Source organism: Stegastes partitus, unplaced genomic scaffold (genome assembly GCF_000690725.1).
Source record: "Stegastes partitus isolate 25-593 unplaced genomic scaffold, Stegastes_partitus-1.0.2 Scaffold356, whole genome shotgun sequence".
In the NCBI taxonomy this organism is placed as follows: Eukaryota; Metazoa; Chordata; class Actinopteri; family Pomacentridae; genus Stegastes; species Stegastes partitus.
The window spans coordinates 176,841-201,367 of record NW_007578087.1 but is presented as its reverse complement, the minus strand read 5'-3'; the positions used below and the strand labels follow the sequence as shown (position 1 = coordinate 201,367).

General features: G+C 39.1%; 1 protein-coding gene across 3 annotated transcripts; it reads right to left on the bottom strand.

Annotated features, from left to right (window-relative positions):
- Window positions 1-6,533: 6,533 nt before the first annotated feature.
- Window positions 6,534-23,779, bottom strand: kif3a (kinesin family member 3A). 3 transcript variants are annotated; one of them, XM_008284369.1, is made up of 18 exons: window positions 23,623-23,779; window positions 22,879-23,152; window positions 21,976-22,120; window positions 20,027-20,111; window positions 19,738-19,843; window positions 19,310-19,449; window positions 18,983-19,180; window positions 15,320-15,494; window positions 15,110-15,208; window positions 12,210-12,218; window positions 11,467-11,623; window positions 11,186-11,366; window positions 10,036-10,146; window positions 9,662-9,787; window positions 9,003-9,056; window positions 8,801-8,869; window positions 8,555-8,685; window positions 6,534-7,613 (listed from the first exon to the last, which is right to left on the bottom strand). In XM_008284369.1, exons 1-18 carry the CDS (start codon window positions 23,626-23,628, stop codon window positions 7,565-7,567), a joined length of 2,115 nt encoding a protein of 704 aa, XP_008282591.1. In that variant the 5' UTR covers window positions 23,629-23,779; the 3' UTR covers window positions 6,534-7,564. The 3 variants fall into 3 exon arrangements, with proteins under 3 accessions (XP_008282591.1, XP_008282592.1, XP_008282593.1); XM_008284370.1 differs by having other exon boundaries at window positions 12,210-12,215; XM_008284371.1 differs by lacking the exon at window positions 12,210-12,218.
- Window positions 23,780-24,527: the final 748 nt, after the last annotated feature.

The following is a 24,527-nucleotide window of genomic DNA, read 5'->3' as shown; positions in this document are numbered from 1 at the left end:
GCACTAAGAGGAGGCAGTGCAACAATAACATAAAGGTAAGTAACACAAATTAAACAAATGGGGATAAATATAAATATATATACAAATGTATGTGGTTTCGCCTGTCATACCTGCTCAGTGCATGTTCTAATGTTGGCCATAAATGCATATATATATAATTTTAACATATGTCTCTGACTAGCACCATACTCTACATTTTAAAGCTGCTATTAGTGCAAATCAAAAAAGGGAAAAAAATCAGCCTCTTAGAGTGAAAAATAAAAGTTTTATGGTTGGTGGAATATCAGAGTACACAGAAACATTGAACATTTTTTGACTAAATTTACACCATTATATAACTAGTTTCTATTATTCTATAAAAGCAGGGTCACAGGTTGTATGAAAAGGTGTCTTTTCATACAATATATGTAAACTTTAGGTTTCAACTGAAAGTAATGGTTCTTCCATATATGGACATTCAGATTGTACAAATTCCCCTGGGTGTGGAAAATCCAAAATTGCACATATCAATGGTATTGCACAGATTCTTCCATGAGTAGAAATACTGATAGAGAAGTATTAATATTGCACAGATTGTATCGATATTTCACTGATTCATCTGTACGTTAAAAACAAACAAGCAAAAAACCTGAACCTTGGCTGGTCTTACTTGCCATAGAAATTTTTGATGAAAGACTTTAAATATGGATACATCCATAATACTTCTCTGTTTTGTTGCACACTTTCAATTTTCAAGGAAGAATAATTAAAATGATTTCAATACTGATTTTTTTGAAGGTGAAAATATTTTTAAAATCCCAGACCTGAATATGGAATTCTTAAAATTCAACCAAAGTATTTTATAGAACCTAGTGTTGGGCGCAAATTACACACACAAAGCAGTGAACAACGTATTTTCTGAATTCTAAGTAAGCTGACGCAGATTGCCCCACAAACAAAATAGGTAAATCCCTCAAAAAGTCCCCTCTGGTGGTTCTGAGGCTTACTCATCAGGTGATACGTGTGATTAACCACAGACCACCACTGCTCTCCAACCACTTATTGGAGTCAACCAAATTATTATATTAATAAAAATGCTTGTCTGGAACACTGAAGGAATCAAACCAAACAGCGTCACTGTTATCTGGTCCCCAAACCATAAATATAAATTGCCTGAATATCTCTTTACTGACTTGGTGACCATAGTCAAGTCACAGCAAAAGGACAACAAAAGTGGTTGTTGCTACCAACAGAAGTAAAAGTCACTGCACCACAGGCGAGGTAGAGACAGAGATGGACATCCTATTTAAATGTGACAAATACAATGATACAATACAGGAATACTTTAAACAGTTTGGCCCGTTAATCCCAAACCAAACAGAACTAGACAGCAATGACAAGCAACAGATTCTGTTATGGAAAAGACATACAGCAGCAGAGGGACATATGCTTAAAACATGGCAGTATATTACAGTTATCTTGACACAGCGTATTATAGGCACTAACACAAAAAACATGTGTACTGTTTTACTTCTATTTTGTCATAATCTTATTGTTTTTATCATCTTATTCAATTTCTTTATTCCACTAAATAAATTGCGTTTTGTTTTGTTTTTTTTTCCTTTTTCTTTTTTCTTCTGTTTTTTGGGGGAATTCTTTTTGATGATTTGTCAATATTGTTTACCTGATATTTGTGGCAATAAAGCATATTGAATTGAATTGAATTGAATTGAATTGAATTGAATTGTCCACCTGGGGTGTTTCCCACAAGGCATTGTGGGAGGATTAAGGGTGATGTGGATGTGTGAGACAAGTGTTCATGTGAATCTGGTGTAAGACTGGAGGGGAAGGTGGATGGAGGGAGGATGTGACTGGATGGGGATGGAGGATGTAGGTAGGGAGGGTAGATGGAGGGAGGATGTGGGTGGGTAGGGAGGGAGGGCGAGTGGAGTGTATGGGGGGTGGGTGGATGGGGTGACCTGGTCCTCCAGGCTCTTGGTGGCCCTTCTGCCTGGGGTGTGGGGGTGGGGGTGGCTCTTGGGCTCGTGGGACCCTCGGTCCTCCGCTCGGCCTGCCTTGGAAGGCTGGTGCCCGGCAGGGTCGGCGGCTGCTGGTCTCGGCCTCTGCCACGTGGCTGCGGGAGGCTCTGGCTGGGGCGTCTCCCTGCCACCGTCTGGGGTCCTCAGTGGTGTGGTGGCTGGGATTGCTGCTGATGGTCCAGGTCTTGGGGCGCCCCTGGTCTGCATCCAACCTTTGCAGTGGCTTGGCTGCATTTGCACGTGAACGCTTATATTTGAACACTCTTCACTCCTCATATTCTGTAAGATGACACTGCATGGTCCACACTAATAGCTACTTCTGTTTATTACATTTATTTAATTTAATCAATTAATTAATTATTTAATTAATTAATCAATCTATTTCTCCTGTCATATGTAGTTTTTTTGTTGCTGTTGTTGTTGTTTGGGGGGGGGTTTTCTCTACCTTTTGAGTGTATATGTAAATCTTGTGCTCTGGTAGTCGTTGCGATTCAGGTTTTCTCAGCCTGGTCACCTCCTATAGGTGCTCTGGATGATTATCAGCTCTGTTTTCCTGCAAAGGCCATGGGATGTTTTCTGTTGTGTGATTGTACAGGTGTAGCAGTCGGTAGATTGGTGTATCTCTGTCTCTTCTCTCTTCTTTTCACTACCAGGTCCATCAGTATTGATGAAATAAATTAAAAGGAAGGAAAGGGGCTGCAGGGTGGCGCAGTTGGTAGCACTGTTGCAGCAAGAAGGTTGCCGGTTCGCGTCCCGGTGGGGGCGCCTGGGATCTTTCTGTGTGGAGTTTGCATGTGGGTTCTCTCTGTGTTCTCCGGCTCTCCCACACAGTCCAAAAACATGTTGAGGTTAATTGGTGATTTTAAATTGTCCGTAGGTGTGAATGTGAGTGTGCTTGGTTGTCTGTCTCTAAGTGTGGCCCTGTGATAGACTGGTGACCTGTCCAGGGTGTCCCCTGCCTTCGCCCTAAGTTGGCTGGGATAGGTTCCAGGCCCCCCGCGACCCTCGTGAGGATTAAGCCGTGTATAGATAATGGATGGATGGACATTAAATGGAGAAAAATAACAAAAAATTAAAATAAAAAAAAAAAGAAAAGGGTAAGGAACCACTATTTACTTATTCCTTAAATTAAACCACACTGGGGTTGAACATCAAGACTATTACCTGAAGATGGGGCTAATATTCAGTGGCTGTCAGTTGGTTGTGCAATAGTGCAATAGTGCAATAGTGCAAGTACATTACAGCAAAAGTTGGCAAACATAAAATGTGGAGAAAAGTAGTTTCATCGGTGTTGGTCTTCACTCATTATAGTTTAGGTCAGCTTGACATCTTTTATTTTTAAACTTCTGCTTCAAGAACAATAGTAAAATATCAAACTCAATATTTTATTCTTTTAATTTGAATAATAATTCTTCTGTATTCTCTAGGAATGACAGGTGGGCGAATGCTTCATCAGACCATCTATTTCGGGTCATTATTACCCAGAATACCCAAGCTGGTAAGAAGTTTCTTTATTGGTGGTCACATTTTCCTCTTATTAATGTGTGGGATAAAATGTTGACTCAAAATATTTCCCATGAGCCTACACAAACCAACCACTTTGAAATGACATAAGGGAAAGCCAAGGTGTTACATTCATAGTAATAAACAAACCTAATATATTAATTACATTTTTAACACTGATTTTATGCTTGTTGGTTAAATTCCACAATAAAATATCGATCCATTTTTTTGACAGGAGGCATCTTGGGTCACCATTGCAATTATTCCTTTCAGTCTCCCATTTACATCAACATTAAAGACTCATCTTTTCTCCTTTTGCTTTCAATTCCTTCCTTCCTAAGGCAATGCTAGTCACTTCTCTTTTCTTCTCTTGTGTGTTTTTATGGTCTTGCTATTTTCATTAATCTGGTTCCACTCATGTTCCTATTTTAAAACATTGACTTTTGTTTACACTTTGGTTTCATAGTTTCACTTCTTTGAATCTTGCCAATATGGACAACTATAGCGATCCTATTCATGGTGTTGTATTACTAGGTGCATAGTTTTCATAGAGGGCTGCAAGGGGACTTGGTGGTTAGCACCGTTGCCTCGCAGCTAGAAGGTCGCTGGTTCGCATCCCAGTGTGGACACCCGAGGTCTTTGCATGTTCTCCCCGTGCAGCAGGGGTTCTCTACGGGTTCTCCAGCTTCCTCCCACAGTCCAAAAACATGTCGAGGTTAGCTGGCGATTCTAAATTGTCCGTAGTATGTATTGCTGCGTATTGCTTGGTTGTCTGTCTCTAAGTGTAGCCCTGTGATAGACTGGCGACCTGTCCAGGGTGTCCAAGTCAGCTGGGGTAGGCTCCTACGACCCTAGAGAGGATTAAGTGGCGTATAGATGATGGATGGATGGATGGATAGTTTTCATAGATATTGCATGTTGCTGTTGCATGCTGTTAACTTGTCTTTTCTTTTCTTCATCGCTCGTGTTTTGTCCTCTCTCTCTCTCTCTCTCTCTCTCTCTCTCTCTGTACCATTCTGCAGGCATTTGCTATTTCCAGGGTCCTTAACGTCTCAGTGTTTATTGCTCAATCAATACTGTTTGTCCATTATCCCCTCACCCCGACCAGTGGAGGCAGACGGCCTCCCTCCTCAAGCCTGGTTCTGCCGGAGGTCTCCTCCTGTAAAAAGATGATTTTTCCTTTCCACTGTCACTAAGTGCTTGATCAAAGGGAATAGTTGGATTTGTTACGTTTCTCTCTATTATTGTATGGTCTTAATATTGTGTATGTCCTGTGTGTGCTTTTAAAATAGTAACGTGACAAATGAGGTGACATAGCACACTTTCATTTCATCAGTTGTACTTGTTCTTTTTGGCTGAGATGAGTTGAAAAGGTTAGTATGAAAAAAGTCCCCAAGGAGTCCTGAGACCAAGTTTTTTTAAAGAATACACTTAAGGTATTAATACAAGGTGATCTCAGCAATTCTAAGTGAGGACTTTGCTATGATAAGGAATTATCGGGCAATTTCTGAGTAACAGATAACCACGTACCTAGTGGAACATTTGATAGTAAAAAAAGATAGACAGCATCCTCTAGTCCCTATTTGGTGTCTTTCCTCTGTGACGCTGCAACACGTGGTCACGGTGTTGGTGTGTCTGCATATAAGTCAACAAGAGTGTGAAATGAATCGAACTTCTCTGCTCAACCTTACGGTGCTTGCTCAAGGTCTCGATTGCAGACATGAAGAACTTCAATTTTCAAAGTTTTGCAGTGATGATGGCAATCTTGCTGTTTGTCAGGATCAGCACAGAAGAAGTGTCAAAGAAGAAGATACTTGAGCACATTCAAGATGATGCCAAGAATTTGACTAACGATTCGGTGAGAAAACTACAAACTAATTTCTGTTTCTTTCATAGTTTGATAATATACTGACTTTCTTATTTTGTTCATTTTAGACTATGAATATAATGGTGACAAAGATATCGGAATCAGGCAAAACATGTGTGGTACGTTGGAACCTTTTTGTATTTTTTTTTTGGAGTTTATTGCACACAGTGGTCTTCAACATGTGTCAGCTGAAACAGATCCCATTAAGGCTTCTCTTGAGTATGTCAGCCACTGTGTTCAGTATCACTACTAACTTTGAGTTTCTCTTCTCAGCCAAATTTCTTCTGCTTGGCTGAAAAGGCTCTGGACAAAGCTCTGAAAAAAGCCACGAATCATACAGCAGCTAACCGTCGACTGTCACATCTCACCTCCCAGTTGCATGTGTACAACAAAGGGGTAAGGAAGGAGGAATTATTATGCATTTCCAGTGATTCTTGGTGGTCATCAACTAAATCACACTTCATTAACATTTCAAATAACTTGCACTGACAGTTAAAAAAGATGCTCTGTGTTCACATGGACTTTTTCTTTTTGCACTCAAGCTTTTGAAATTATTTTGTTTCAGACTGTCTGTCATCTGAAGCGCAACCAAGATCAGCAAAATATAATGCTTTTTCTGGAAGATATCCAGGTGTGCGTAACAGACGCCTTGAGGAACACAACGAACACAACGGCATGAATTATTATTTATTACATGTAATATACATAAGTTATTTATTGTAATATTTATTTTCTTGCACATTTCTTTTTTGTATTTGTATTTATTCAGCAATAAATGAAAAAAAAAAAAAATGACAAGGGTTTGTGAATCAAGTTTCTTTTTCTTTTTTTCTTTTTCTTTTTCTGGCATGCCTGCTCTTAATCTGTTAAGTGTCAGCAATGCATCCATATCTTCACAAGTCAAACTGTTCATGAAACCAATAACAGCTGTTGTACACCGAAGAACAACACTTTTGAACACAAGCTCACCTTTGTAAGACATCGATTATGCTCTGTTTTTAAAAATTAAGTCAAAAAGGCAGTTAAAAATAAACTGTTTTGGCTGCCGTGTGCCATTATGATCAACTCCACTGGTTTCTAATAGCCGTGAACAACTAGGAATATCACTGATTTAATAATGAAACACACAGGAAGAGTGACGAGAGTTTGAGATAAAACATGTAAAATAATTTAATAAATAAAATCCAGGAGTTTGATAGACGTAAACATTTGACATACATTATAATACAAAATAAAAGTCAGTTTGCCTCCACTACAAAACATCGTAAAATCAAATTATATCCACAAAGACGTCACAATGGTGCATTATACTAAGGCATACCGTCTCTATGGTGTATCTCAATATAACACAAATTGTCCTGACATTAAAAAAAAAAAAAAAAAAAAATGTTAGTGCCATTTCAGTCAATGGCACTAACATAGGAGTGGGCTAGCATGCACGCCCTTATGCTTCTGACCTAAAGGAAACAGTATAAAGCACACTTGTCATTTACATATTTTAATCGATTTCTTGCATTCACTTGAAGGTAACTCTAACTCCCTCTTTTACTGGTGTTGAGAGTAGAACATAATCTGGTTCAGGTGAAAATACACCCTCAATTACAATTAACTTACAGTGTATTTCTATGATTATAGGCCAATATGCAGACACATCGGTCTGCTAAATCACAAGAAGCCAAGACTTCCTCTGTGTAGCGTTCATCACAAGACACTAGTATTACTTACCCTCAGCATATTTTAGAAGATATGAATATCTTGTAGTTTGTAAGTCATGACCACAATTCAGTGTTCTGCATCCTGACAAATCTGTAGCTTCTGTCACATTGCTTGTCGTTGTTAAAATGCTGCAATGCTGTAAGTGAAGTGATTTTGTTTTTGTTTTAGTGGTATATAGCCAGTGGTGCTCAATGCAAATTGCCACTGGAATGTGTTCCAAAGCAACAGTAAAATATCAGACAACCTCAGAGAAGTTTTACAATACAATACATACAACAGGTCCTCTTAGCAAAGAGGTCATAAGCCTATCACAGGTGCAGCTCCTTCACTTTTAAATCCTTACCAGCTATACAGTGTATGAAGATATCTTTTAAATAGTGTTTAACCATAAACTGAACTAATGACTTCTTTTAGGTTACATGAAAGTTGCAGTGAAATGTAGCTCTCCTCTGCGCTTTCATCACTGCAGAAGGGATTCGATCACAGCGTCTGGTTTTGCAGATCTTTTCCTGTGTGGAGATGGATAGGTGATAGGCGTTATCAACAAATTCAAAGAGCTTTTAGTCTTCTCATTTCTCAGAATAACAGCATATCACGATAACAACAAATGCAGTCATGCTAATACTTCAACATTCTAGTTTGCACTTTGTGTGTCAGAAAAAATCAGATAATGATTAAATATGAAAGTGGTAGAGGTATTAGAAATGGATTGTAATCTGAATGCTCAAACCACCTCGGGATATGGTTTACAAATACCTCCAGCCAGATGCTAAGAGGTATAAATTCATCTGTCTCCTCAGAAACAAACTCAATCCTTAAGCTCTTCACAAAGTCAATAAACGATGTGTGGAAGTGGGCAATTACAAGATCTTTTCCTGTGATAATGGCGGTTGAAGTGTCATAGAAATCAGTAATCTCTCTCACTGTCACATGATTCGCAACAGCAAGAAAACTGTTTCCAATTTCAACATGAGCAGTCAAGCAGAAAATGGTAGCATACTGTGTACTGCTGTATTATTTATCTAATCCCTGACCAGATGGGTAATGGTTGGCATGATGAGACCCTGTAAAGAGACACAAGCTATTGATGTTTGTTTTAGCTGACGGGTGGTTTTTAGCTTGCCTGCTTAACTGTGATTTTGTAAGTAAGAGTCATTATTTTTGTCATCCATCCTGTGGACAAGAGGTTGGTCGACCACAATTTGCACGTAGCCAATTTAAACCAAAATAGGCTCAAGATGGAAATACTGAGCAGTGTAGATGCATTTATGAGAGATGCATAGTTGTAATTGAGAGTAAACCAAAATGCACTGCGTCATATCTAGATATGAGATTCTTAGATTGAAAAACGTAAATGGAAAATGCATGCAAAAAATGACTCAAATTACACAGAAGTCACATTGTGGGCTGGTACTTTAGAAATGCTCAACAGGATGCGGAAGTACTTTACCTTCGCCCAGTCTTGGGTCGACCACTCTTGCTACTTTTAGAAGTTCTGGGCCGTTCTAGTTTCATCAGCGACTGCCGCATGCTCTCCTCTGTGTAGGCTAGATACACATGGGACAGGTCCACCTCGAATGGCTACAGGTGGCAAGGACAAAAGAAGAGTGAGGTCAACATGACATTGTCAACAAAGGGAAAGACAGAAATATCCAAGAAACCTTTCACTACACAAAAACAGTCTTATACAACTCACGTCTTTTTCTTTTTTGTCCGGGGCAGGGGTCTGTTTTCTCATGTTGTTGCCAGTGTAAGCTACACATTTCTGAAAGACACAGAATAAAGAAAACTGACACCATTGACCAAAAAGAAGTCCTTCATTCTCAGTCTGCATCTTTAAATTGATGTTCATCAAACAGGACACGTGTGTGTGGATCAGCAATGCACGGTGAACTCACCAGCTGCCATTCTCCAATGTCTTCATTCCAGTGTACATAGTTCTCTATCATCTCCTACAAGGAATACGCAAGAAAATGTAAAAACTAGGAACACAGACAGACATTATGAAAGGTGAATATGCCCCCAAACCAGCAAATATCATGTAACTGCAGAGCTGCAATGCCAACAGGTTAACGCAGGTGAACATTTGCTGATGTGCACTGCCTAAAGGTGTTTTATTCCATTGGAATTGATTTTTGTTGCCTCAGTGTAATTTATGTTGTACTATTACTAATATCAAGATTGTTCTGACTTAGTGAGTTTTACATCTGATCTGATCTTAAAATATTATTTATTGTATTGCACAGAAGAGCTAAAGATGGAGAGTAGAATACGTTGCACACGTCACGTCATGATACTTCTTCAGCTCTTCATTACAATACTTGATATACAATTTTGTAAATATCTGGATTAAAGATTTTGTGAAAAATGAGGGGTGCAAAGTTTGAAGGCAACAGCTAGTTTAACAGCATGTACGATACATATTTAACCAACGCTTAGGTAAATATGACTATCTGATCAGACTGTGAAACAAAGATGCCTAATATTTAAAGGACTTAAATCATGAAAAGCAACCAAAGCTTTAATCAGGACATCTCTAAAGCAAACACACACAGACCTGGTACTCCTGGGGTATAAAGTTGTCTATGATGAGCATCTGGAGCCGGAGCTCTCGGCTCAGCTGGCGGATGTTCTCCAGGAGGCCCTCGAGCTCTCTGTGGTGCTCTTGCTGTAGATCTGCCATCTAACAGACAAAACATAACCATCACGGATCAATTTCAGTCCTTCCCAGAAGAATCAAAAATAGCAACAAATATGGATTGAGTTTAGAGTATGATTAATTCATTTCATTAAATTCTGATGAAAGAAATGTTTCGTTACATTTTCCACTGTATGCAATTATATCTATAGTTACATGGTGTGTACTATGCAATTCCTTTATTAAAAGTATACTCTCTCTTAATTTTACTCTTTTTTTAATATCATGCTTACTTCTGATTTGGCAGCCATCAGCATAGTCCATACTTTCTTCAGCTTCTTGGTCTTTCCTTGAGCCTCCTCCTGCAGGCTCGTGTATTTCTCTTCTATATCCAGACGCTCTTGCTGTGTTAAGAAGACAAAGAGTCAGTGATTATGTAGAAGCAAGACCTTTTGGGAAACAAGCGACTAAGACCCTATATAGATGCCAGGCAGATGTCAAAATGCCTCTTAAATGTGTTGTACTTCTGAAATTCAACTTGTGAAAATTATGAATCAGTTTGAAATGCAAGGATTTAATAGGTATACTTCTTGTCTTACTAATATCTCACTTAATTGTACCATTCCTTTCAATTTAAATTGTGCTTTTTAAAAATGCCCATGTATTGGGGAGCTAAGGGACCCCAGGCAAAAGCACCCAATTCTGCTTGGGCAGTTTTATTAGATGGAACTAGAGGTTTGCTCTGTTTGGCAGCGATAAATCCAGAATATATCTTCGCATAGTTTTGTATGGTTTTAAAGATAACAATGGAAACTTTACTGAAACTCTTCAACTAATACGTCTTTTTCAGATATTATTTACATAACTAATAATATAGAAGTCATTACTTAAGAGGAAATTATTAAATATTTTGTGCTGATGTTTGTGTTTAATTGTAGGTCATTCTTGGGGTCCCCAGGGTCAGGAGTCTGTTGACTCAAACACAGGTTACATTGTACACAAAGAAAGTGAGAGAGTGAATATGAGCTTCTAACCATATTTTCAGCCACAACGAAGCAGCCGTTTCAGTTTGAGTCTAGCATTCTGGTGTCTTATATCATATCCTGCTATCCTGTAGTGTATAGCAGAGTGACAGGCAGCTGATGAGTGGCTCAAGACTGTGGTATTTTAACTGTGGTTAAAACACAGGATTCTTTTGATAAAGCTACTTGTTTGTTTAGTTGTTCACCACAGACATTAACAGATGCACTACAGCTTGATAGTAGTTTGCTTTTTTTTAGTATGGTGTTACAGATCCATTAATGTGAACATGTCATTTTATACAGATAACAGCATGAATGACTAATATAAGTACAAACCAGCTGGCCAGCTGAGTGGACACTGTGTCACTGTATCGCTGGTGCTGTGTGGACTCAACTACTGTATGCTGATGTTTATCCTTACCTCTTTCTCCTCCAGCTCCTTGCGCAGCTGCTCTGCTCTCCTGCGACGTTCTTCAAGTTCATTGTTGGACTCCTGCAAGAGTTTTTCCTGCTCCTCAGCCTTGGCCAAGAGGTCCACTCCACCCACAATCACTTTCTTCTCTAAAGCTGACAATTTCTCCAGCAGGAGGTGATGCTCCTGCCTAAGGGGTTAAAAGCATGTTAGTTATCTGCTGAAGTTGTTCCCACACATGACTTGAATTATTAGGAATATCACTACGCTGTTTTCTTCAATGGACTCACTGGGCTTTAAGAAGATCCTTCTCCCTCTTCTCCAGCTCTGCTCTTGCCTTGTTCCTCTCCTCCTCCTCCATGTCCAGCTTGGCCTCCAAAGCCTTTCTTTCCTCTTCAATCTTTGCCTGCATCTCCACCATCTTGTCTGGGGAGACCTTCTTCCTTGCTGAACAGAGACACACAAGATACCATTGTTTTACAGGTTTGCACAAGATGTATCCTCACATATCAAGTACTTGACACTGGTAAAACATGATTTAAATGAAGATTAATCAATTATTAACGGATAGTATTAATTAGCATTAGTATTATTTAATCTGTGCAGTTTTAGTTCATCCATTTGAGGTACAGCAAAAGGGTTTGAGGGTATTCTAAGTGAACCACAGTCCTAAGGAGTGAGTGCCAGTGAGATCCAGCAGCACAAAATTCTGAATTGCTGATGCACAGGATTAAATAATTATTGTTAGTGGAAGCAAAATTTGAAAATAAGGGAAACTACACTAAATGCAAGATTGTAACACAACAGGTGACAACACTGTGATTATGAGGATGTAGAACATGAAAACCATGGGTGGCAGTCAGACATGGACAGTCAGAAAAATGCAAACAGAGATTATACAATCATCTGTTATCCAATTAGTCAGAGTTAGTGGAATTGCTACTGAAGCACACGGTGGCCTTCTTGATCATTTATGTGAGTAGAGACACCGTTGCTACAGGGCGGTAAGGACCATGTAGATTCTTACACCAACCTCTTTCTTCTTGAATTAAGAGGTAGTATAGCAAGTCAGACAGGCGTCATTTGCACCAGGAGGAGGAGAGAGAGAGAAAGAGCAACACATTACAGAGTGATCTCGAAAGTCTTATGACTCTACAAAGGGGAACATCGAATATGGGGCAAGGAGTGGGAGACATGACAACTAAGAAAAACAACAATTGCCAGTCAACAGAACATGAAAATAAAAAAATAAAAAAATCACTTCACATAATGAAACATGATGTGGGTGAACTGCGTCTTTAAGGAACAGAGGTTACAAGTCACACAAGGCAGCCTGTCAGCAGTGCAAGCTGAAACAGAGGATATAAAAATTGTCATGCAGAAATGGTATATAATGCCAAAACGGTTTTCATTTAGGTAATGCATGAAAAAAAAGTAGTAGAAAAAATACTTCAGGTAGTTTAAATCCTTTAGATGGATCGGTTCAGCTGGACAGCTAAACTGAATTCAGGGATCTGTCCTGAAACCATTTTGTCAAATCTTGCACACCAGGAACCTTGCAGTCATTTTCATGTAAATCCTAACAATATTTTAGACATGAAAATTCAGGAGTGTGGTCAGTAGCTGTGGGGATGGGGGTGGGGGTCTGCGCTGTGAGCCTACAGGAGTGGAAGAGACACAAGGAATGTATAAAACCCCTTTCACACATGTACAGTGATCCATAAATATGCTGGGAAAACTTCACTCTCCCAAATTGTTTACAATTCATTTTTCAAGGTAACCCGCTTGTCTCCTTTAACTCCCGCTGCACAACCCTATGAAGTTGATAATTATTACTCTGTTATTATTAGAAAAATGAAAGAAAATGTGTCAATTTGAATCTACATTTGGATCCAGATTTATGCTATAATACACACTAACAGGTAGTGATAGACAACGATGGGATATGTGTAATAAAAAGATGGGGATGAAATCCATTGAAGGGCAGCTCTGGTGGCTGAGTGGTTCAGCCGCCGGTTAAGCTATGACCCACTATATTTCTGTTTCATATCCAACCTGAGACCTTTGTTGCATGTCATTCCCTGTCTCTGTCTTCCTGTATTTCACACGTTATTTCACAATTTTTATTACGGCATAAAATGCCAATGGATCTGAGTCTGCACCAAGTCTCCCTTAACCAACATATCCTAAACAACTTTTCACCAAAAACAACTAAAATTAGGCCTTGTGATATTGTCATGTTGGCATACTTCATTACAATGCACATCTTCTGCACCCCTCTTAAGAAAATCTCACCAACTATCTAACTGTATCCAAAGGTTAGAAATTAGGTCAGCAGATGAATTTGGAAAGGAAATACTATGACTATGAATGACTCGATTTGCAGCAGACGAGACATCAAGGCATCAGGAAATCCCCCAAAGAAAACCACCTATGCACACAGCATTCAGAGGTAAACTGCTGCTCTCATGAAAAACGTCATAAGTGAAGACACAACTGTCAAGTGTCACTTATGCCAACTGTTGATGGCACATAAACACAAAAACTACAAACATGCAAGCAAATCCGGAGCAGAGGAGACACAGAATTACTACGAAATCTTAGGTTTCAACTGAAAGGGTGGGAGGGGTTGACATTGGCCAACATTTTTACAGTTTTATGACATTTTATAGAACAAACAACTTATTGATTGATAGAGAAAATAATCCACAGATTAATCAACACTGAAAAAAATGCAATTTGCTGCCTAATAGACTTTAGAGTTTTGGGTTATATTTAATTCTAAAATTACAAAGTGAACATCTAACAAAGCGACAGGCACGGGGATGCTATAGTGGGGATAAGCCTCCTAAAACACTGCCGGTATTAGTCATGAAGATAAAAAAGTTCACCATCTAGTCAGTCACTACAGTTTGAGAGCTGACACACTCCCAATTCTTGTAATTTCTGCAGCTTGACTTCCTCCAGCAATGATCCCACCATGATGAGATGAACATCCAGAAGTGGTAACAAGTGCCTGACTCAACACTGTCATCTGATCCGAGAAAAACTTGGAAAAGATTTTTGTTTTAAACCTATATTTAAAAACAGCAATTTTATGGGTTTCATGTGTGAAAAGGGCATAAATTTGTGGGCAGATGGGTTGGTGAGCAGAGTGCTGCTCCGACTCACTATTCTGAGGTTTCTCCTCAGTGGGCGGTGGCACTGAGGAGGCAAATTCTGAACTATTACTGCTGCTGTTACTGCTACTGTCTGGAAAAGAAACAGAGGAAGCACCAAACTCAACAAAGCCCACGGTGAGAAATTAGACATGAAACGTGAGCAATGCCTCTGGGAGCCTTTGAATTGCAGTTTTAAGCAAAATGTAGGTGCTTTATGTGGGCATCAGAGGTTTCACACATGCAAACTGCAAATCATCATACTCACAGAAGCTGAATGATTTAGTTATGAATTCAGAGCAGTCTCATACTAAAGTACTGCACAAACAATAAAAACAATGAATTATAAAGACATACCACTTCAAAATCTCCTAGAATATGTTCTCTCAGGAATAATATGTGCTAGTGATGCAACAAAATGTAATGACTGAATTAGGCTTGTACAACCCTATTTAACACTTTCCACTTGCAGTTTGGAGCAAAAGGTGTGAATACCAGGGGAAGTCCTAAAAACAGTGATGTATTAATTGGAAGGCTCTTAACCGAGGTAAAAATGCAAGCCAATAACCACAACGCAGCTTCAGTTTGACAAACATCTAAACAAGTAAATGCTGACTCATATTAAAATTTACATACTGATAAGAGATTACACTTTGTATATACAAGCTACACAGACTCAGATCAGGCATTTCCAAAAATGAACATCAACACTTTGCATTGCAGCTTTATTGCAAACTTCACACAATCTGTATGCTTGTTGATCACAACTTCTTACCTCTTCTTCTCCTGCGGCCTTCTTCTGCCTCCCCTCTTTCATCATCACCTTCATCCATTTCATCTGAGCCACTTCCCTCTGAGCCAGAGATCTCTTCACCTACATTTACACACCAAAAAAATAAATAAGTTATAAAGACAGATAGCAGTCTTTAAAAAAATACAAGCAATCCAAAAAGCATAATTATTTTTTCAACGTTAGGCTTCCTACCTTCCTCCAGTTTCTTCTTCAGCTCCTCGATCTCTTTCTGAAACTGCCGCAGGAGGGCATCCTTAGGATCTTCATTGATCCTGGCTTTGTTTTTGATGTTTTTAGCCCTGTTTGCATAGCGCAGGGTACTGATGGTCTCGTCATAGTTGTAGTCTGCAGGGCCTATATTTGCACACTGGTGGGGAGAAGTACATCATTAAAAAAAAAAGAACTGTAAAAACATCTTTCATTTTTGCATCTGTCTTCAATGGATATGAAAACATTCCCTTCAACAAGTTTCAAGGAAATAAAAACAATCCTTCCTGAAAAAAAAGCACTGTTAAAATGGCCCAAGTAGTGGATTTTGCAGCTTTGAAGTTACTTTTAGGAAGACCTGTGGCAGTCAATTTTTGATGCAGCACCAAATGACATTTTGATATGACAAAACTACGTTGTTTCTACCCACAACAAAAATGTGGATGGAATTGAGTGAACATTAGTAGAGACATTATTTTTTTGAAAATTAAAGATTTTTCGTTTTGATAACAAATGATGGATTTTTCCTTATTTTAATTTCTGCTAAAAAAAAAAAAACAAAAACAAAAAAAAAAACAGCATAAGCTATTGGCATGATCACAAGTTCCCACTTTTTTTTGAGGTTTCTAGGATATTCAGTTAAAAAAAAAATCTGCCAAATTCTGTGAAAAATAAGCAATTGGTGAGGTTTTAAAGATGCTTTAAAAGTTGTAAAATTTAACACAGAGGGCCTATTTTCAAAAATTCATAACTCAAGAAGTACTTGGAGTAGAGCTGTGGGATTTTGCAAGGTTCCATGGTTTAGATTTTGCCTGATTTGTTTCAAGAAAATCCACGACCTCACAGTGCGAATTACAATTTCAAGTCGTCGCATTGGTGCGTGATGATCATTAAGCTGCATCAGCATTGCTGCAACCGGCACAGGAAGCTGCTGTGTGGACCACAATGATGGGAAGTAGAATTTTTATGACATGAGTGTACTGTGGTATTCACGGTTAAAAATGACCTCTTTTTGTAAAAGATGGAGCGCACCTACATTTGCTGTTTTCCACTCATAGAAAAAGGAGCATGTAAAAAAAAATCACACGGTTTCATTTTGGACAAATCTGACACTAGAACTCCCTGGTTAACCCTTTATGGGGTGAGTGACAATATTTGGTAACTTCCTTGGACGTTCATTACGTCCACCCTGTGCGTCTCCTTGAGGTTGAAGAACCATGTGCACTTTGATTTAGTTTTTATATTAGTGCCAATATCACTACCTTACGAAAAATGTCACCAAACAAATGTTCCAGGCACTTTATAAACACTTTGTTACTGGTTTGCATTGAACTGCACTTTGATTTATTTTATTGACACTACCCCAAGAAAAACGTTACTAAATCAACTTGCCGAGCACTTTATAAATACTTTGTTACTGGTTGTGTATCATTACCTCAAACTAAAAAGCTTCTAAATAAATGTTTTTTGCAGTTTGCTTTTTTTTTTTTTTAAATCATATAACTTATATATATATATACACTATATTGCCTTGACTCACATATGAACGTAAGTGACATCCCATTCTTAATCCATAGGGTTTATTACAACATTGGTCCACCCTTTGCAGCTATAACAGCTTCAACTCTTCTGGGAAGGCTGTCCACAAGGTTTAGGAGTGTGTTTATGGGAATTTTTGACCATTCTTCCAGAAACGCATTTGTGAGGTCATACACTGATTTTGGACGAGAAGGCCTGGCTCTCAGTGTCCGCTCTGATTCATTCCAAACATGTTCTATCGGGTTGAGGATAGGACTCTGTGCAGGCCAGTCAAGTTCATCCACACCAAACTCTCTCATCCATGTCTTTATGGACCTTGCTTTGCGCACTGGTGCACCTTCATGCTGGAAGAGGAAGGGGCCATCTCCAAACTGTTCCCACAAAGTTGGGAGCATGGAATTGTCCAAAATCTCTTGGCATGCTGAAGCATTCAGAGTTCCTTTCACTGGGACTAAGGGGCCAAGCCCAGCTCCTGAAAAACAACCCCACACCATAATCCCCCCTCCACCAAACTTTACACTTGGCACAATGCCGTCAGACAAGTGCCATTCTCCTGGCAGCTGCCAAACCTAGACTTGTCCATCAGATTGCCAGATGGACAAGCGTGATTTGTCACTCCAGAGAACGTGTCTCTACCGCTCTAGAGTCCAGTGGCGGCGTGCTTTACACCACTGCATCTGACACTTTGCATTGCACTTGGTGATTAATGGCTTAATAATTGTAACCCATTCTTAAAACACATTCCATGAAGCTCTCTGCACACTGTTCTTGAGCTAATCTGAAGGCTACATGAAGTTTGGAGGTCTGCAGCGATTGACTCTGCAGAAAGTTGGCGACCTCTGCGCCGTATGTGCCTCAGCATCCGCCGACCTCGCTCTGTCAGTTTACGTGGCCTATCACTTTGTGGCTGAGTTGCTGTCGTTCCCAATCGTTTCCATTTTGTTATAATACCACTGACAGTTGACTGTGGAATATTTAGGAGGGAGGAAATTTCACGACTGGACTTGTTGCACAGTACCACGCTGGAATTCACTGAGCTCCTGAGAGCCACTCATTCTTTCACAGATGTGTGTAGAAACAGTCTGCATGCCTTGTTGCTTGATTTTACACACCTGTGGCCATGGAAGTAATTGGAACACATGATTTCGATTATTTGGATGGGTGAGTGAATACTTTTGGCAATATAGTGTATATAAGTTACCATATATGGTAATTTTATTAATCTTGATTTGCAACTTTTTTTTAAGTCACAAAAGTAAAACTATCTTGAAATGTCCTTCAATAACACCCTAGGGTTGAAAGTTTCATTTCCATGCATGTCAAGGGTTAACTCTTTTTAAGGTCATTTTTGGTCTCACACCTGTCTGAGCACACCACTGGTACCTACAGCAGCTACTGCAGCCTGCAATGTGGGGCGTTTAGGTAACATCGGTAAATTGTAGAGTCTACCAATAAGAAAATGTCCAGCAACTCATATGTTTTGCCTGTGACAAGGTGGGAGGTGCGACCAAATGGCAAAGTTGGTCGCACCAGTGCTATCATTGAAGTAGTTAGTCTGGAGCCCTGCCTCAACGAGGAGGCCCCAGGTGAGTTGGCATGGAATGACCAATGTGCGAGTACGTGAGGGTCCGTGTGAGCTACATTGTTTTAATCTGTGGACCCCTGGACCCCTCTGCTGAGGTCTGTGTGCACCCTGAAATGTGTGTTCAGTACACTACAAACAGCAGTAGTGTGCATGCACAGGATATGTAGAGACCAATTTACTGCACATGTATGAGAATGTCTCCTCTCAATGAATTAGAGTAGTATAATTGAAAAAAACTATGCGGCCCTATTGTCTGCTTTTTAAAATCAACACTGTGTTTGTGAACTGTTCACACAGCAAAAATTAGTGTGTATAAGCAATGTGATGTAAATCAATTTCAACTATGCTAACACATGTTGTTCAAGATTAAATGAACCAAACTACAGGTCTAAATTTTCTAAAAATGTTTGGCTCTCTGAAATTAAGTATTTGCTGCTTAGGAGAACCCTTGAGTTAAAACAAAAACAAACAAAAGAAACACTACTACATAGGCTTCTAAAACTGCTCTCAAACTTTAACTGTACCATCATAGTCTTGGAGTTTCCTCCAAGCGAATCCTGCAGCAGACGGGTCAGTTTTGAGTTCCTGTAGGGAACATGAGTGCTCTTGCCGTCCACCAGGGCAGAGATGACGTTACCCAGTGTGGAGAGGGAGAGATTGATCTTTGTTGCTTCCTTTAAACGCTGACCTGTGGCTCCAGTCTTGCCCTGTCTTTCTGAACCCTGTGGGGGATAACAATGATAGATTTATTAAGGGTGGCCAGATGGATCATAGGTGATGAAGCATATTACTATCTTTATCAGTGTCATCTCTTTTTCAAGTCAGTAGTTTATTTTTACTCAGACACATACTGCCAGATCAACCAGATGCAGCTTTCCCATGCGCACATGCTGGTTTCCGTCCACACCCTTCTCACTGCACTCGATGGTGATGGTGAAGATAGCATGAGAACGGGAGCTGTGTTCGTTCATGTTTGTGGCACCAACAGACCCTAACAAAACAGAACAACACGTGTAAAGGCCACCTAACTGTGACAACGTACTTATGAACTTTAAGATGTGAGCTAAAATTAGGTATTGTTATTATCATTGCATTTTGATTCAAGATGTAAATTGTTGGAGACTTTTTAATGCTCATCCAGATTTCCAATTCTTGCAAGCAGGGATTGCCTGATTATTGTTTCTTTAGCACATATCACACAGTCAAGTATCTCATAAGTATCTGGGTTTGATATTGTGAAATCTATTTCAGTCTTGATGCTATCAGTTGTACAACTCACGGTTTTTGTGGCCGAGTGTCATAATCCTGTCCATATCATCAGCATTGTTCACGACGTAACCAGAGAGGTCTTTGATGTAAACGCCTACATCTGGTCTCTCTTTTACCTGTCATAGGAAAAACACCTTTATCATGGAAAGCTGCTGTCAGCGACAACCAGTGAGCACAAGCAATTCTATTTGGCCATCTTCTGGAACATTTCCAGCTTGGAAAAATGACTGCAGTGCCCTTTATGGCAACTCCCACAAGACAGTTTCGTTATTAGACGCTGCATATAAATGACCTGTTACCTCTAGCCTTTGCATCTGGTCCTTGCCCAACAAGTCCCGCACTTCCTCGTTGTAAATCTCCAGGTATGAAACACGAACTAAAAATCTGTGGAAGGAAAATGTGTGTGTAAAGTCAATGTTGAAATGTTAAATTGCAAATTCTTCACTTATATCACTTCCCTTACAAGAGCTCTGTTTACAAGGAGCCACTTATTCTGCAAACAAGATGTATATATGTATATGTATATAACAATTGGTAGTATCATAATTGTATATATTTTCATTGCATCTTATATGTATAAACAGAAATTGTATATCATATATATATGTAAGAAACTAGAAATAATCAATCCATAATTTATGGAAAAGGCAGTGGGATTAAATAAGTGTTTACATACTACTTCTCACTCCTTTTCGAATATGTAGACCTAGTCCAGAATTGTGAAATATTTCTTTTGTTACATGATTTCATTTAAGATGTATGTGTATGGATGTGTACGTATATATGTGTATATTTATATATAAGAAATATTAATTCTTTGTTTACTTGGTACTTGTCTTTACATATTCAAAATAAATATTTCGATTAATCAATCAAGATGCCAATCAGCAAGAACAAGCTGCCTCACATAAGTAAGCGTATCATGGCCATAATCTGTATCTGAAGGAAATTCATTTTCTAAACTTTTGTAATCCATCTAGGAGATGAAAAATTATTCTGTAAATGTGTTATCCACATATTTAGAATTTCTGACATCTCTACAAGCTTATGCATTTGAAGAAAAACTTAAGCCTCTCCATAATGACCAGTTCTTAATCTCCATGTTTAAAGACTTGTTTAGAGGCTTGTATGTAGGCTTATCATCAGGAACATATGGGTTCTGGGGCAGACTGTCAATGCCACAATATGTACTTTTTTTTTTGTGAGTCTACATAGCTATGGACTTTCTTTAGGGACTTGCCCATAGTTAACGGGAAAATTGATGATGTATAATTGTGGTTGTCATGTCCCCTATATGAACAGTGCAGCATAAAAAAAATTGTTGGAAGGTTTACCTCTGCTGATGTATTTTTAGTCAAACACAGGCATAGGATTTACAGATGTTCATGGATTTCATGACTTTTGAGAGTTCATTAAAATGACCACATGTCCTAATTTACATTTTTTCCAGTGGTTTCCAGATTTCAAGCAATATGTGTCATATTCCATATACCATTTTGCACCCTACACCTGTGATGCCAGTTAAGTCTGTGAGGGTTTCGTACCTCAGCCTGCAGATGGAAACTGGGCCAATGACGTCAATCACAAGTGTTTGATTAGTAGTGTGTATTTCTCATAAACCATCGTTACAGAGGTTATTTGCCAAGCCACAAACAGATTGCCCACCTCTAGTGTGCAACACTGATAAAACCATGGCAGTGCACCAACAGTAGTGCTCATGTCAGTGCTTTAGTTGTCTGGAAATGTCATTTTCTGACCAGAGTTACGACGATTAAATATTTTTCATTTCATTTCATTTTTTTTTTTTTTCAATCTCACTTTCAAGGTTTGATGGTAATTCAGTTTAGTTGCAGTTGATGTTCAGAGCTTAGTTTTAATTAGTTTCTTTTCTTTCTTTTTTTATCATAAAACTAAGGAAGGGGGGGTCTTTGTCAGTACACACACAACACTTTGTGAAGGCTAGTAATCACAGTCATGTAGCATCTCTATCTCAATAAACATTATGCACCAATAACTTCTCAAGCTTGTTGTGTTGACAAATTTGACCAATTCAACAAAGACTAAAACTAAAGATAACTCCTGTATATTTTGTTTTTCTAGTTATCTTTGTGTATACAATATGGTTTAACTTGTTTTCTGTTTTGTCTGAAGTCTAGTTTTTCTTTTTGATTCTGTTCATTAAAATGCTTTTTCACACCCGCTTTTAGTTCACTACGACACCCTTGTTGCTGAATGATTGCTCTCTTACCTGGTGTCACCCTCTGCCTTGGCAATGTGACCAAAAATATGAGCAAAGGAATTTGGGATTATTCCTCTGAGTTCTGGCACTGCTCTCACACCCTCCATGGTGAATGTTTTCCCTGTGCCAGTTTGCCCATACGCAAAAATTGTGCCTGGAATGGACAGCGGAGAATAAAATCAGATCACCACTGCAAATATGGAACATAAATATTAAGACGATCAACTAGGATATTACACATAATAAATACAAGACGTACACAAAGTCGAGTGAAGACTAGTTTTAAAAGAAGCAATCTAGTGCATGTGTAAATGTATTAAAATAGTCTCTAACAGTTGATACAGTCAATATACAGTGCTTAACAAATGTATAAAACCACCGGCCTAATTTGTTCAGCATTGTGTACACAAACAAACACACACACACACACATATATATATATATAGACCATCCAGCATCATGAAGTGCTTTAATTCGCACTCAGCTCTCGATGTTTTACCATTTTCAACAGGAATGAGGAACTAAATTCACTTTTTTATACCCAAATTTGAGCCGACTCACTGTTATGTTCAGGAATGCAAGTGAATTACTACAATTTGATATCTTAATCAATAAATGATATTGTGCTTTGCTACATTTACATATTTTTATTTGTAGAGCAGTAAATTTGAAAATTCATGGATAACAATAATTGTTATATTTTAGCGTTGAAAATATCATTTCGGTTAAATAGCGTCTACATACTGATGTATTAACCATTACAGCAACATAAAAAATTATTTTGGTAATTACCAATGCTATAGATTTAGGGCAGCTGTGGCACAAACCTTACATTAGGTGGTGGTCTAATAAATGTGTTAAGAACTGTACTTATGAAGAACCACATGATTGGTATAGCAGCATTAAATGTACCATTGTATCCCTCTAATACTGAGTCAACGATGGGGCGGGCTGTGAGGTTGTAGACATCCAGCTGTTTGCTGTCTGGTCCAAACACGGTGTCAAAGGTGAAGGTCTTAGGAGGCTCCTGGGGAGTCTCCAGCTTGTTGACTGTTATGGTCCCACGGATCTCGTCCACCATGACGGCCAGTCTGTGGCCCATCATCTTCTCCTTCTGGTTCAGGGGACGACATCTCACCACAACCTTAACATTATCGCTCACCTCCTGTTTCTCAGTCTTATTGCTCTGAAAGAATGGACCACAATGGGAGACAATTACGCCGTGTAGCTAACATGGACATAAGAACACATTTGGCAGGTTGTTTTAGGTTAAATAACACCTAGCTAGCAGTGTAGCTAGCTTGTTACGTTAAGCTAGGTGACTGAGTTTAACGTTTTTAAAAAGCTAGCTAACGATACGGTTAGCGGTGCTGGCTTGAACGGTATCTTTCCCGTTTGCTGGGATACTGGACAGGCAAACGCTGAGACTGCTAACACTGACGATAACGTTACCCGACAGACACGATATACTGACAGCTTATGTATGCTGACAGGTATTGAAAAAACTGCTTTGTGAACGATAACATTTCCCATGTATCCTACACAACTAACAAGCGGTAAGCTAACGATGCTAACCGGTTAGCATCACATCAGCAGAGGAAGGGAGGAACCCAATTTGCAAACAAAACCCAAATGCAATCAGGCCTGGCGACTTACCGGCATGGTGAGAGCGCAGAAAGGTATTTATAGTGTATGTGTAATAACAATGACCAGTTTTTAAGGCTTTGTTCATTTGAATCTAGTTCATCCAGGGAATTAGAATACCAGCGCTGTGCCCTAATAATCAAAGGCTCACATCCGATAGCTTGTTGTCAGGTCTGTGTCTCAGTGCGCATGCGCGGCAGGGGAGGTGTGGGTCTTCAGTCGACTGGTCACAGTAACTGCTGCAATGTATTTAAAGGCCTTATTGTGTTCGTGTTTTCAATGACATGGAGTGGAAAGTATCAGTATATATTTACTGCAGGGTGCAGCACAGTGGAATCAAAGTACAGAGTGTCCTAAAACACAACTGCATTAATTGTACAGTACATAACAGAAGTGAGTACACCCTTGTGCAGGCCCCAAAGTAGAAACTGATATACCGACACAGAAGTTAGAAAACCTATGATCACGGAAATGAAACTGAGCACATGTGATTTCCAATTAGTTGAATTGCATTAATGATGTTATAAAATGAGCTGTGAACACCAAAACTTACTCAGCTTTAAACCTACGGCTTGTGTAACTCTGCATCTGTATAGAAAAAAATTGCCAGAGGACCTGAAAAAATCTGATTATGAGACTTCACAAAGATGGAAAAGGATACAGGAAGATCCGCGACCAACTAATAATCAGCTGAAGCATAGTGGCAGCAGTAAACTGTAGGCATAGAACAGATTGTGCCACAAATCTGAGCTGCAGCGGCTGCCCTTTTAACCCGAAGCAACATAAAGTTAACAATAAAGTTTACTGTATACATAGTTTAGCTCTTAAAAACAAACGGGCAAATGGTGCAAACTCGGTACAGGGGTTATCAATGGAAAACACCTCTATCAGCGTGAGGTACACTGTATAACATCAAC

Bases quoted from the DNA above. Each gene is read 5' to 3' on its own strand.
- kif3a (XM_008284369.1), bottom strand. The intron at 15,495-18,982 runs GTACAGTTAAAG...TCTCCCCACCAG, and splicing joins GAAACTCCAAGACTATGATG to TGTGCAAATATAGGCCCTGC. The intron at 8,870-9,002 runs GTGAGTTCACCG...TGTGTCTTTCAG, and splicing joins ACATTGGAGAATGGCAGCTG to AAATGTGTAGCTTACACTGG.